The 13,634-nt window shown below is 44.1% G+C and overlaps 1 protein-coding gene across 1 annotated transcript in view; it reads right to left on the reverse strand.

Moving 5' to 3' along the window:
- Positions 1-1,935: 1,935 nt before the first annotated feature.
- LOC144945983 (CMP-N-acetylneuraminate-poly-alpha-2,8-sialyltransferase-like) overlaps positions 1,936-13,634 on the reverse strand; it is a 42,411-nt gene continuing 30,712 nt past the window's right edge. Inside the window, exon 5 of the mRNA XM_078874686.1 lies at positions 1,936-7,683. Coding sequence (XP_078730812.1) covers positions 7,401-7,683 — 283 coding nt within the window. The 3' untranslated portion in view covers positions 1,936-7,400. The remainder of the gene's footprint in view (positions 7,684-13,634) is intronic.

Consider the following 13,634-nt stretch of genomic DNA (forward strand, 5'->3'; position numbering starts at 1 on the left):
TGCAACCTGGATCAAGGGACCCTTTTGGCCATGGATACCACGTGGCCCAAGGTCACGTGTAATAGCCTAGTGGGCCCTCCCCCATTTTGACATCATCTTGACGACCTCTACCCTTAGATAATTCAGCTTCTCACTTTCCTTGCACTGTGTCGAAGTGTTTCAGGTGTTCACAGGAGGCCACGTGCTGCACCAATGGGTGTCGAGGACAAAGCCGTGAACCTCTCGGGCCTCAGCCACCGCGGACACGGATCACACTCGCTCCACCCTCGAACTTGCCATCCTCAGCCTATCGTCAAGACACGTATAGATGGGGTGACCCCTCTTCCTGAGTTAGGCCACCACCAATATCATAAGTTTGGTGAATACCATCAGCGATTCCGATAATTATCCTAAAGGGAATACTTGGAATTTCCAGTATCCCCCCCCATCACCTCGAAACCTTAGGAACGTGTGGTCTCGCCTTTCTGCATCTGGACAGAGGTGAGCGTTTTTAAAAAAAAGTTTAATTATGAAAGCAAGTCGCATGTCCTTGTGGCTTTCACATGGAGTGAATCCCTTGCACCACGTGGTGGGGAGCTGCGCTGTGGTGGCACCAAGTGAGTGTGGGGGCAAACCGGCCAGACCTCTTTGGCCTTAGGGCGACTTTACGCACCGCGCTGCGAGTACAGTACTCTGGGTGTTCGTGTCTTGACCGTGTCCCACGTTCACCGAGAGTGCGCGGCACGTCTCGATGGGCCGCGGCACGTCTCGATGGGCCGCGTCACCTCTCGCTCACCCTATGGCAGTCCTCGCCTGAAGCGCTCGGGAGTGGGGTGAAGTCTCCACTCGACCGAATGAATGAGCGATTACGGTAATTATGAATGCAGCTTTGTGGGTGCCCGGCACAGGACGGTGTTCATAAGTGTGGAGCCTGGAGCGTATTGGCGACCGATGTTATGATTAATCAACTCCAGGCTGCTGCTTCGCCGTGGTTTAGCAAACTGTGCTCACTCCACATTTCACTTCATTGCTGAGAATCACAAACACACATGTCACTGCAGGAGACAACACCACAATGGTCTATATTCACAAGATGAGTCTGCCCCTACGTGTGCCCACTATGGCTAGGCTATTAAAGCCAGCAGCACCTGCTCTGCGAGCCTGAAACATTAGATGAATACAAATTTAATCGAGGTACCCTCTTGCCAGAAGCTCTAACAGCTCATTATAGCCAACTGCATGGGGCACAAATGAACTGGCACTCTTTTTGATGATTTGAGGTTTACTTTGCATGCATGTGGTGTGAACTGGTGCTGGTAGCCTGATCGGATTCCAAGACTCAATACTCGGGCCAATTTCAGAAGAGCATATGTGGGTGGGCATGCTCACACTCTTACGGGAGGGGGGGTGGTGCAGGAAGGCCAAGACCACATGGCTTAAGATTCTTCCCAGTCTCTTCAATTCATGAAAGAGGCAAAATTGCGTTGTCAACTAAATGGCTGAACTGGGTTTGGCATTCGAGTCAAGGTCATGGCTCTGGTTTAACCTGAACTCAATTCAGCCTCAAATTCAGCAATTTCTGCTTACCCTTGTTACATGGAGGGAATGGGAAAATAATAAACTACACAGCAAGCCTCTCACTGGCTAGGAAACTTATCGCATACGTTGATCATGGTACTTGTGTGGGGAGCTGAAATGCAAAGTTCCCATATACATCGGAGTGGAAAAAACATGTTAAACTTTCACATTTTTCTTCAAAATAAGAATTACATTTCATAAAATGCTATACAAACACGATTATTGTCACTGAAGCAATCTTAAAATATGGCAAAGAGAACTAATTAACAATGTAGAGATAAAACATTTCGAGAAATTACCTCAAATATGAAGTCTCCCAGCTCATTATTGCCGACCAGTTGTTACCGACGTGCATGAATACTTTGTAGACAACAGGGCGTGTTTTATAATCATTTATTTTCCAAAGCCATCACAAACACCAAGTACTTCACCAGCCTTAGAAATAAAGCGCCGACAATTAAAACACACTTAGTCCACTCAAAACTCCTGTAAAAACGATGGCCTTAATTTACAGAATGTCTTCGCAGGGCGCTTAGAATACTTCCCACGCCACTTGCGTAACATGTCTCTTTCTCACGTGCCAAAAATGTATCAGCTTCGCCCACAGCGTACATGGATAAAGCTGCAACAACTGCTCCGATCCCTTATTATTAAAAATGAAAACCTAAAAAAGGTCACATTAAGCCACGAAAGGCCAGGGTTAGTGGTGGCCCGGGGTTGGGTTTCCGTGGCAACCTGCCGTAGTCACGGCAGCGGTGGTCATGGCAGCCAGCCAAGCCCGCATAGTGGGCAGCTATTCACACACGCGACGCACCACTCTGCAATATTTACTATGTTTTTGTTGTTAACATGCTAGTGTTATGCTGCTTATTATGGGGACAATGGTTTGTCGACTGTAAAAGAAAGTTACGAAAAGTTAACAAAATACTAAAGTTTTTGACGACAACCATTGCACATAAATTAAAGGCAAAGACCTTCAAGGCAGGCCGTGACCCCAGCTCCAGCAAACATGCTTCATTCTTCAGCAGCACCCGTAACACGCAACGTTGCAGGAATCTGATACCCAAACAATGGCAATATTTTGGCGAATAAAATGTGGAACATTAATTTTAAAAAGTACCAAGGCTGTCATTAAATCATGTGTTCTATGATTTATGTTATGAGTTTCCTTAAAAGTGCAATGCACAAGTGGGGCCAAACTGTGAAGCACTTGGAACTGGACACTTGGAGAAGCGCACATTTAAATCAACTCAAGGATGGTGGGGCACACCTGTGATCCAAAGCTTTGAGTAAAGATTGGTATATCAAGTAGAATTGTGAAACTCCCTTACCCGTGGGTAACTCCAGTTTCCTTACACAAGCAAATACTCCTTAAAATGTAATTGGTCAAACATCCCAATGCAGGATCATTTTAAAAGTCTTCAGACTATAAGGCATACGAGTTTTGTTTTAACAGTGATGTTCGTCTTCGAGCGTTAAAAATAGACGCGCATTAATAACCCCACTTCCTCCAGGTGCAAGGTTGTTACGCAATATAAACATTGACATTGGGTTTTCCAATTTCCCTTATACACCGATGTTTGGGTTTTAACAGCATAAATAGCAAATTTAAAAATGTCCTCATGAGGCATTACCAGAGAAATAAATGACATTATTTACATCATTATTAGGCTTGCAGGCAGTGGTTATTGCTTCAATAATAATAAGCCAATTACAAAATACGAAGAATTTATTTTTCTGCATGCAATGGATAAGGTAATAATATCTCGCTGGCTGACTCATGCGGGTGCCAACTCAAACTACACTTGTGCACCTCCAGAGCAATAGTGGGAGTATTGAGAGAGGCATGGTAGGATATGGCACTCCTTGTAAATTGGCAATATCTGAAGCTAAAGCTCTTGTGGAATAGGCAGAAAGGCCTCACGAGACCTGCTACTGTGTGGCGGTTTTGTCAAGGACTGTACACATCCACTACCTCCAATTGCCTCTGGCAAATTTACTTAAACACTGACCTCAAGTTTGACATTGAGTGGAAGTAAACCAGCTGATTATACCTTTTAAACCGATAATGTGAACATTCGATGAATTTAGCAATTCAACCAATCAGGAATTATGCGAGCACTTCACCTGTCATGCAAGAAAACCTCTCCATCAGCTTCATAATAACTGATGTTCAACTGCAACCTCTGCATCATGTTCAGTTTTAAAAATAAGCAATTAATTTTAACCATATATCAGACGATACCAGCTTGGACCCTTTCTTAGATTTTGCTTTTGTTCAAAGGCTAGTTGCTACAAAGGTTGGATTTTAAAATCCATGACCTCTAAAAACAGTGAATACATCAAAAGAGGCCAATTTTTTTCACCGATTCATTTTGGAATAAAAAAAATATTCAAATGAGATAAAATAAACTGTCTAAGAAGACAAGCCAATGCGAAAACAGTAATATTCAACAAAAACATTAGGACCAATGAATGTTGAGGATAAAAGCAGTTGCCCCAGTTTTTTTTAATAAAATCTGTAAAATAATTTAAAGTCTCAATTTGCCGGTATTTTTCCACAGAACATGGTCAGGAACTGCCTTATCGCCTGAACAAGAATTACATTAACCTCTGACACAATTATAAGCTGCATTACTGAGGGAAAAAAGGCTTAAACGCTACGATCATGCACACTGTCACAGCGCCTTGGTGATATCCCAACACTGATGATGCGACATCACGAGAGTGCAATAAACAATACGCCTGACCAGTGGTTCTCAAGCTTCATGGACTAGCGGAAAACTTTCAACACTCAAAGCGTTTTTGCAGACCACCACGCAGTAGAAAATAAGAATATGAATTCCTGCAGTCACGAAAGCTCTAAGTCAAGATTTTAAAAATATGGTGTTTTGTGAAAAAAGTTGTAACATCTGCAGCAGGTCCACACGGACCACTTCCCCAGGCCTTGCAGACCACTGACCGCAGGTTGGGAACTACTGCACGAGACCATCATTTAAATGTCTACTTCTCATTAGTGGCACTTCAAACCCACCCTAAGTAATATCAAGCTACCTTTGTTTAGGTAGTGTTTTTACGGATATCAGATACAGTTCTTCCTCTTATTTCTAAGAGATGTTGCACTGTCGTGGTTCAATTGATCAGTGTCTCCGCAGACACCCCCCAGTCTCTGCGTTGTATTGAACCACGACTGGTGCAGGCCTTAGCCTCCCCGGCAAGGGCTCTACATTTGAGTTCCCCCAAAAGAGGCAATCGTAAAGCGGTGAGGGGTGTTAGCAGGGAACATCATGCACCGCCGGCAGCAAGACGGCTCATGAGCACGGCTCAAGGCAGACTTGCAGCAGGCGACAATGCCAGTTTAGCTCGCGCTCACTGATCCGTGAAGGCATGGTGTACTTTCTATTGTAATAAAACATATCCTGTTGCTCTTTTGATGTTACAGGGAATCTATCCACACAGTGTGTTCCTGCATGATAGACATAACAGAGAATTTCCTCTAAGCTTACAATCCATTCAACAATGGTCCTCATACACACCCAGTCAAGGGGATACTGCACCTGAGGTTGATTGCAGTTGCAGCTTTGTTGCTCGGACTAACAGCGGAGCCGCCTGCACGACAGGCTCATATGAAAAAACAGGGACACAAGCGTCTACTCATTTTCACAGTACAAAAAAACTAAACACTACCAATATCTACTGCTACCCGGTCAGTCTTCAAACACGTACATATTTCCAGCAAGAGCTGTGAAAGCCACTTGTTGCTTTCACCTTGTTTTACAATACAACACACTTTGAATTTATTATATAGCATTTAAATGCGACCATATCTCAAGACAGTATACGGAACAGTGAGCATATTAATTGTTTGAAACTGTCAGTCGTAGGCAGAGGCAAAAAAAGGTCTTGAGCCTGGACTTGAACAGGGGATATGGGGTTGAGACCACGGACCGCTGAGGAAAGGGGAGTTCTAGACTATGGGGGGCAGCAGAGGAAAACCTTTTTCGTATCGAAATCCCAGTGGCCAAGTGCACCATGCATTGCCAACCCTGTTTGATAACGCCATTGTGCATGGCGGGGAGCATATTTTGGGGCGAACGCTGCTAATGGGGGGGGGGGACAAAAAAAAGTCCGTGGGATTCTGAATGCAGCGCCATGCGCTCGACCCAACCTCTGTGCCCCCATCTACACAAGTGACATCTTATTAAGACGAGTGGCTTGTACTTGTCTTCTCATGAAGGCAGTACATAATATATACAAACGTATTATCACTTTGTAAAGAAGAGGGACCACACGCATACACCCATTTTAAAAAATTACCCTGTAATTGGATGGCTAACATTTTGGTAAAATTGCACAAAAGTTTACTTCTACAATGAATGCAATAAACAAAGATTGCTGTTAGTCGTTAGTCAAATAACCAAATGCTGGATACAAATTTTGACTGAATCATCTTACCAACCACAGTGAAAATTCACTCTCACAAAAAAAACTTCTTCTTTGTTTTTATAAGGTAAAATAGCCTGAGCACACTGATAGAATAAGGTACCCAACTTAAATTAAGCTATCAAATGAATATAGAGTAATAACAATGTTATTACTCTATATTCAATGTTATTACTGCCTTACAAAACATAAAGTTGTTACTTACTAAGAGTAATGTCACTGTATTGGTGTTATTTGGTGTAAGAAGTGTTTCCATTGCTAAGCAGTGGTAAATGTGTTTGGGCTGAAATGTGAAAAAACTAAAAGGTTTTGTCCCCAAATAAATACATAATGCACAATCTCGTCTTCTTTGCAGCACAGGACAGAGATTAGCACTTATCTAAAAAAAAATATCCGTGTTCACTATTTGAGATTACACGAGGAAGGAACACGTGAATGTGTACGAAGGTAAAACCAAAAACCATTTCCTTCAACCCCAAACACAAGGAACATTATTTCTCCACATATTCCCGTCACGGCAAGCCACACTCCCTCCTCAGGAACCCCATACACATCGATTTATGTGTGCATGGTTTGGTAGAGCACACACCTCAGCAGGGCAAGGTGGGCGACGCTATACACAGCACACAAAGGCACCCGCTAGTTCTGCACAAGCTTTAAGGGGCCTGAAATCAACTGCTGAGCTAAGTAGTAAAAGCGATTGATGTCTGTGACCCACTGGCACTCATTGTGAGCTGAATTTGAAAACAAATGTTCTTGTACATTCTGGATATTTTTCCAGGATTTACAGATATGCTTCATAGTCAAAGACAATGAGTAAGTATTCACTCGAAGATCACCTCTCACGTGCAGAGTAACAACTCCCAATGTATAATATGGCTTCTGTCCCCTGATGCCAGCACACTGACCGGGCTGGAGGTTCAAGCTGACACCATGTGTTTGTGAATCCATACGGTGCTCATCTGGGAAGTCAATTATTCTCAGCTCCACATCTACACTTCCTCTCTGTTAAGCAGCCAGCAGTCACAAAACCTCTTTGCGGCTCTCACTTTTTCCGCTTGGAAAAGACGTGCTGATATCTTATTTTCATCAGTTCTTTTACCTGCATTTTGCTTATTACTGCACCACTCACCTCTGCACAACTTGTAACACACTTCCACAAAACACAGTATGACAAACCCTCAAAAGAGTGCACCTTCCACTTAATAAGAAATGTGCAGTGATGATTTAACACCAATGTATACTTATGTATTCATGTTGAACTTCTTCCACACCGTACGCAGCCAACCGTGCTAATCAGAGGTGCAGATTAGCACCTTATGATGACGAGGGGCCTTTGATGATCCTCACGTCCAATTCTCTCTCTCCGTGCTTTGGGTCGCTCCTACACATCACGCTGATCAACGACCAGTACACTTCCCCGTAGTCAACTTGAGGGCACCGAGAGAGTGGAGGCGGTGCAGCGTTCGATACTCGAGCGGCATGGCGTGTGGGCCGGCACGCGACCGGTAGCGGTACCGAAGGCCCTCATAGTAGTGGTAGCGCACGGGTTGGCCAGCGATGTTGTACTGGAAGGGCCAGAAGCCATAGAGGTGGATCTCGCGACAGAAGCGGGTGGCCAGTGTGTACATGAGCAGGCCGGTCGTGGGTCTTTTGATGTACACCTTGTTGGTCAGCCAGTAACTGTATGCACAGAATAGAAGGAAAGGACAAAGATCTCCAAGTTAGAATTATGGAGCGTTGGGCCTGGTGATTTTGGCAGGCACCATTAAGGTCAAACACACCACACAAGGTCTTGGTATGGCCACCACACCAGCCTTACTGCTGTTGTCTGCCCAGCATTTATTTTAGGTCAAGTTGGCCTTGGGAAGGTCTAGATCAGGCGTAATAATAATTTCAACTGGTAACTTGCACAGTATATCTCACTCTCAAAAGAGAGACGACTCAAGTGGTGCAAGGAAGCAGACAAGTGGGAAAGTCTGCCATGCAAGGAGCCGGTAGTAAATTACACCCCACACACTGAGCTCAGCAGCCAATTAATAATAGACATCAACTAATTAGGATGTAATAATAATTTGAAAGCTCTGTTAATGCACTACTGAATGGGGGTTGTCTGACCATATTTCACCATACTGGTCAATGCAGATTTCTGTAGGGGGAGGGGGGTGGGTGTCAAGCCCTGTAAAGATATCAAGTCAAGTCAATTTTATTTTGCTTAAACACGTGGTGCCTTTCTGACACAAATCTGCCATCCAAATCTAACATGTTTATGGTAGATGTCGTTACTGCAGGAATTACTCTTTGGTTCTTTCGGTAAAGTCACGTAGAAAGAAATTAAATTATAATAGATTACGACGTTTCGTTTGCTACACAAGCAACCATCATCAGGTACAAATGAATGAGAAAACAAACATAGTAAACTTGGAAATATAATGCAATACAACACAGAGAGTCGGCCAACACAAGAGTCAACACCCCACCTGGTTGATTACGTTCTTCCAAAGATTGCTAGATTTGAGAGAGAGACAAAACATAGACACGGAGACACAGACAGACACACAAGCAGAGAGAGACTCACACAGAGACAAACACAGAGAGACTCACACAGAGAGAGACACACACATAGGCACACAAAGACGTCTCTAACCAGAGTTGATTGAATTGGAATAGTGCACAAACCACCTCACCACCACTCCTCTAGTACAAACCACACACATACACAAAGACTCCTGTTTGACCTTACAGAATACATACACACAATCATACGAAGGCCAGCATGGCATTAAAGTGGGTGCTCAGCCAACACCATTCATGCCGGGCGACCTTTGTTTCCTCGGTGCTGATGTAACATTCACAAAAGGGTGAAAGTTGACCTCGTGGAGATTCCGACCATGTTTATATATCAATTTTCAAAGGTTATGTTCATATCCAGGAATACAACGCAAGTCACTGCGTTTGTAACATAGCAGTACGAATCATGATGCCACCTCTCCTTCAGAACACACACTCAAAAACACCAATGTATCTGTACAGACTCTACACTATTACAAATACCTGGAATGATAATTATCACGACTTAAAGCTTTCGTCACTGGAGGAATTCATATTCTTTGGGTCTTTCAGTAAAGTCACGTAGATCGGTTCAAAGAAAATAACAAAAAACTACGACGTTCCGATAGCAACACGATCAAAACGTCGTAGAAGGCTGTCTCTGTTATTTTCTTTGAAAAGAACAAAAAACTACGACGTTTCGATCGCAACACGATCGACACCTTTTGCAAGGAATCATGTCTGCATTAACCACACATACTTGTGGTGAACATGCAAACAAAAACATGCCATGGTAATAAATCCATTGTCTTTGAAGCTGATTAATATACACCAGAGACAGCCTTCATTAGAGCTCAGACTCAATCAGCGTTAGACCAGAGAACGCCAAAAGGCCAAAATCCATTCTCTGGTCTAACACTGGTTGAGACTAGGCCCGAAAGAAGGCTGTCTCTGGTGCAAAAGGTTTCTGTTTGGGTGTTTGAACATCTTAACACCTGTTTTATTGCCAGAAAAAGTAAAACCTACTCTTATATCACCGTTACATCACAAACTCTAAATTATTTGTCATTTATTTATTCATGTTCAAATGTTAACAGTATTATAGAAAACTGAGCCCATGCTGCTCTTGTGAGCCTAAAATAAATAATGAAAGTAGATTACAAATTAATATTTGTATGCATAAAATAACAGCCTGTAACCGCAAGCAAATACCCAAAATTTCCCACATTCTCAAGAAAAGCAGCTCACGGAGCGACAGTGTTTGAATAGGCAGGCATGCTCATTAAAGACCAATGCATTTAGTTTGACTTTCTCACAAGGGAAGGGCAATCTGACAACAGCAATTCATTACAAAAAAATGACCGTGACAACCTGTGATTTGGTTTAATGTGCCAGCATATTTTAGAAATGTGTCATAACAGATGGCAAGTAGCAAGCACAAAATAAGATCTCAGTTGATTGCGACATCAAACTCTTCATAATTTTAAAACATCCTCTTTGCTATCTTACAATGTTGAGTCAAATAAACCTTTCAAATTAATTCTGAAGTGTGTTTTGCATGTTTTTATAGATTTTTCTGGATCCAATTTCAATGCCAGATGTGTTTTGCATTTATTATCAATAACTTTTTAGGCAGACAGCTAAACTCATAAACATATACAAAGTGTGAAATTAATGTGAAATATAAAAAGTTAAAAGAACAGAAACATCGCAAACAATTGCAAGACACGAGCGTGCGAAAGTTATCATGCGTAGACCGTGGATAAGTATCTCACACGAGAGGAACCTGTGGTCGTGTGGCTTCCTGCATCTACAAGAGCTCCTAGTGAGGCACAACAACTGCATTCACTCACTTCACAGGTGGGCACGGATACTCAACCATGGTGCCCCAAGAGGCTTCAGAAAAATCCCTAACATGCTCCCATGTCAAGAGTGTCCCTGTGGGAACCACACGTTCCACACAGATTTCAGAGCTCACTTTCCATCCTACACCTCCCTTGCAAAGAAACGTTGTCTCAATGAGCCTCACCTGATGAAAAGAAGGCAACTGGCTGCTGACTAAATAACTTCAGGCTGAGATGATTAGTTTAGTTTGTGGTCCTTCCCCCCACAAACTCCGATTAGCATGGTTGGCTACGTATGGTGAGAAAAAAGTTCAACATCCACACATGTTATGATTGGTGCAGAAATCCACACTATGATCGGCAGTCTCTACAGATAACACGAGCATCCTGTCAGCAGGTGTCTGGAGCAAGGAAGACAAGGTGGTGTGCTGGGATACAGAAGTGGGGTAGGTGGTATGTGAAGGTGAAAGGAGCCTTCATTAAGTGCTATACTGCCAAAGTAATAACATCCCAGCCAATTAGCACTTGTGATGCTGTACAAAAACTGCTAATATTACCTTCCGCTGCTGCATTTGTTCATTATGCCAATTCTTTTTTGTGCCAGTTAACCTTAACAGGTTTATTTATTTGCATATTTATTAGAGAAAAGTAACTCTTAACATACTTCCTGCTAAGAATGGTAAAAAATACTTTATAAGTAGAATTCTATCATATATGTGGTTGCATAAGGGTGTGTGTGTACTCTGTTGTGTAGGGAGCACTTAGGTTGGCACGGCACACGAGGGGGTGGATGGCCAGCACCGCACCCGGCCACCTTTGTCTCCCTAGTGGCGATGTTTAACCACCGCACCAGGTGCTCATCTGAGGCCGAGTCGATCGAGGGGAGGCCCAGGACCGATTTAGATAATCGTCACTGGTGTTGGCCGTGAGCGAGAATCGAGCTTCATAGGTGCTCGCTAACAGCACTTGCCAACAGTTTGTTATGGCTATACAATAACAGTGGCGAATATATGAACTGCTCCTAGGTCGACTCAGCCTTAAAAGAGTACCTGAGGACATCATGTGTGTAAACATCAGCACTAGAGAGCCAGGCATAGTGTTGGTCACCTACCCCCTCGTGTGCCGTGCCGTGCCACCCTTTATACATGCTCACGAACAGCACTTTCCCAAAATACTGAGTATGCTACAGGCTATAAGGGGGATCTTTGTCTGAGCATGTCTGGAGTTTTTATGTGTGCCTTCATTTATACTGGCCATTATGCTTGCAATCACATTCTCCTGTGTTTGTATGCATCTGCCTGTTAGCAAATTTTGTTGTGATTTTTCATCTAAAAGAAAATGCTCAAGAGGCCCAAATGGATTTCATTTTAAAGTGACCTTCCGTACACTGCAAATGTCTTTGGGCCTTCCAACTGTGTTAAAATGCTTTACCAGATACATATGACGAAAGTTGAGAGATTCTCACGATTCCTCATCCGGAATCAACTGTGATGCCAGCTTGCTGGTATTGGCCAGATTCGCCATTGAAACATTATCTAGGCATTACCCATACGTTGCAATGGTTTAACACGTAGGCGAAAGCCTACGTGTTAAACTGATTATTATTCAACTTAGTTATGCTGGATAGCCTTACCGAGTCTTATTCAATAGGGTCCTGCCAAGTGATTGCAGTAGAGGGTGATGAATGCTATTCATAATCCCAACTGAATAAAATAAAACCGCCTGTAGGGCCTGGACAGTATGTTGGAGGCCAGCCGTGGCATGGTCCTTACCCACACCGATGCATGGCCAGAATGCGTGGATCGTCATTGGCAGAACCTCCGTTGGAATCCCATTCAAAATAAGAGGTTTTAACATGGGAATCAGAATCTTATTTTGACTGGGGGAATCCAGTATGGGTGGGTCAGCAAGTTACAACAGCACAGTACACAAACACAATAGGAGTGCAAAATTGAGAAAATTGTAAGCAAGTCACGAAATCGAAATGCTAAATTATCTATATATAAAAGGGAAATGTGTGAATGTGTGTCTGTTCAAAATGTATAGCGTACTTCCCGACATGCAACAAACTTGAAATTTGCCATGTGGGTGTCACCCGCGCATGCGGAAGCGTCACGCAGTGTGCCTGCTCATGTCACGCATCCCCCCAACCCTCCGCGAGTAAAGTGCCATACAAATGTGTTGCAGGTCTCAGGCGTTCTTCGCGCACCATTGCTGCTTTATTATTTCAGTCGTTTACTGTCCTACGCACCCTGAAAGTTGTGTGTCTGCAGCAAGCGCGTGTATGTGTACCTATGGACGCGCGTTTGTGTGTGGGGTGAGCGGTAGTGTAGTGCTTCACGTGCTGTCTGTGTGTTTGTGTCTGTGTGTGTGTCTGCGTGTGTGTGTGGGGGGAGCGGTAGTGTAGTGCTTCACGTACTGTCTTGTGTGTTTGTGTCTGTGTGGGAAGCTGTAAGCCCCAGGATACTTTGGGCTCGCCTTCCCATCAACCGGAGGCGAGGAGTGGTGGTCGTGGTTACTTATGCCCCCACCGAAGACGAACATCCGTGGAGGGATGCAGGCAAAGCCGATGAGTCAGACGCTTTCTATGACCTCCTGTCACAGGTGCTGGCTAAAGTGGCCACTCGGGACAGAGTCATCTTGTTGGGTGACTTCAATGCCCGAGTTGGTCATGATGCTGGCACCTGGTCTGGAGTGATTGGAAGGCATGGGCCAGATCAGCTCAATAACAACGGTAGGAGGCTGCTAGATTTTTGTGCAGCCCATGGGCTTGTAATTACCAACACGCTCTTCCGGCATCGGCGCATGCACACAACATCATGGATGCATGCCGGGTACAAGCAAGAACATCTGCTGGACTACATAGTGACGGGCCAGCGGATGCGAGCCCATGTCCTTGACACCAGGACCTACCGTGGAGCTGATCTGCCCTCTGACCATCGACTAGTCATCTGTAAGATGCGTCTGCCATTCTTCCACTCCAGTGGTGGCTGTACACCCAGGATCCCATTCCAACCAAAAGTGGCCTGGTCTCAGTTAGCTGATGAAAGTTGCAAGCGAGAATTTCATCATCGCTTGCAGCTGGGGTTGGCATCGCCCCCCACTCCACCTGATGTCGAGGGTAAATGGGCGAGGTTTAAGACTGTGACTCATGCAGCTGCAATGGCTGCTTTGGGTACGCGGTCCAGACCTCCCCAGAAACCCTGGCTGACAGAGGAGGTGTTCAGGTTAATTGAGAAA

Source organism: Lampetra fluviatilis, chromosome 39 (assembly GCF_964198595.1).
Source record: "Lampetra fluviatilis chromosome 39, kcLamFluv1.1, whole genome shotgun sequence".
NCBI lineage: Eukaryota > Metazoa > Chordata > Hyperoartia > Petromyzontiformes > Petromyzontidae > Lampetra > Lampetra fluviatilis.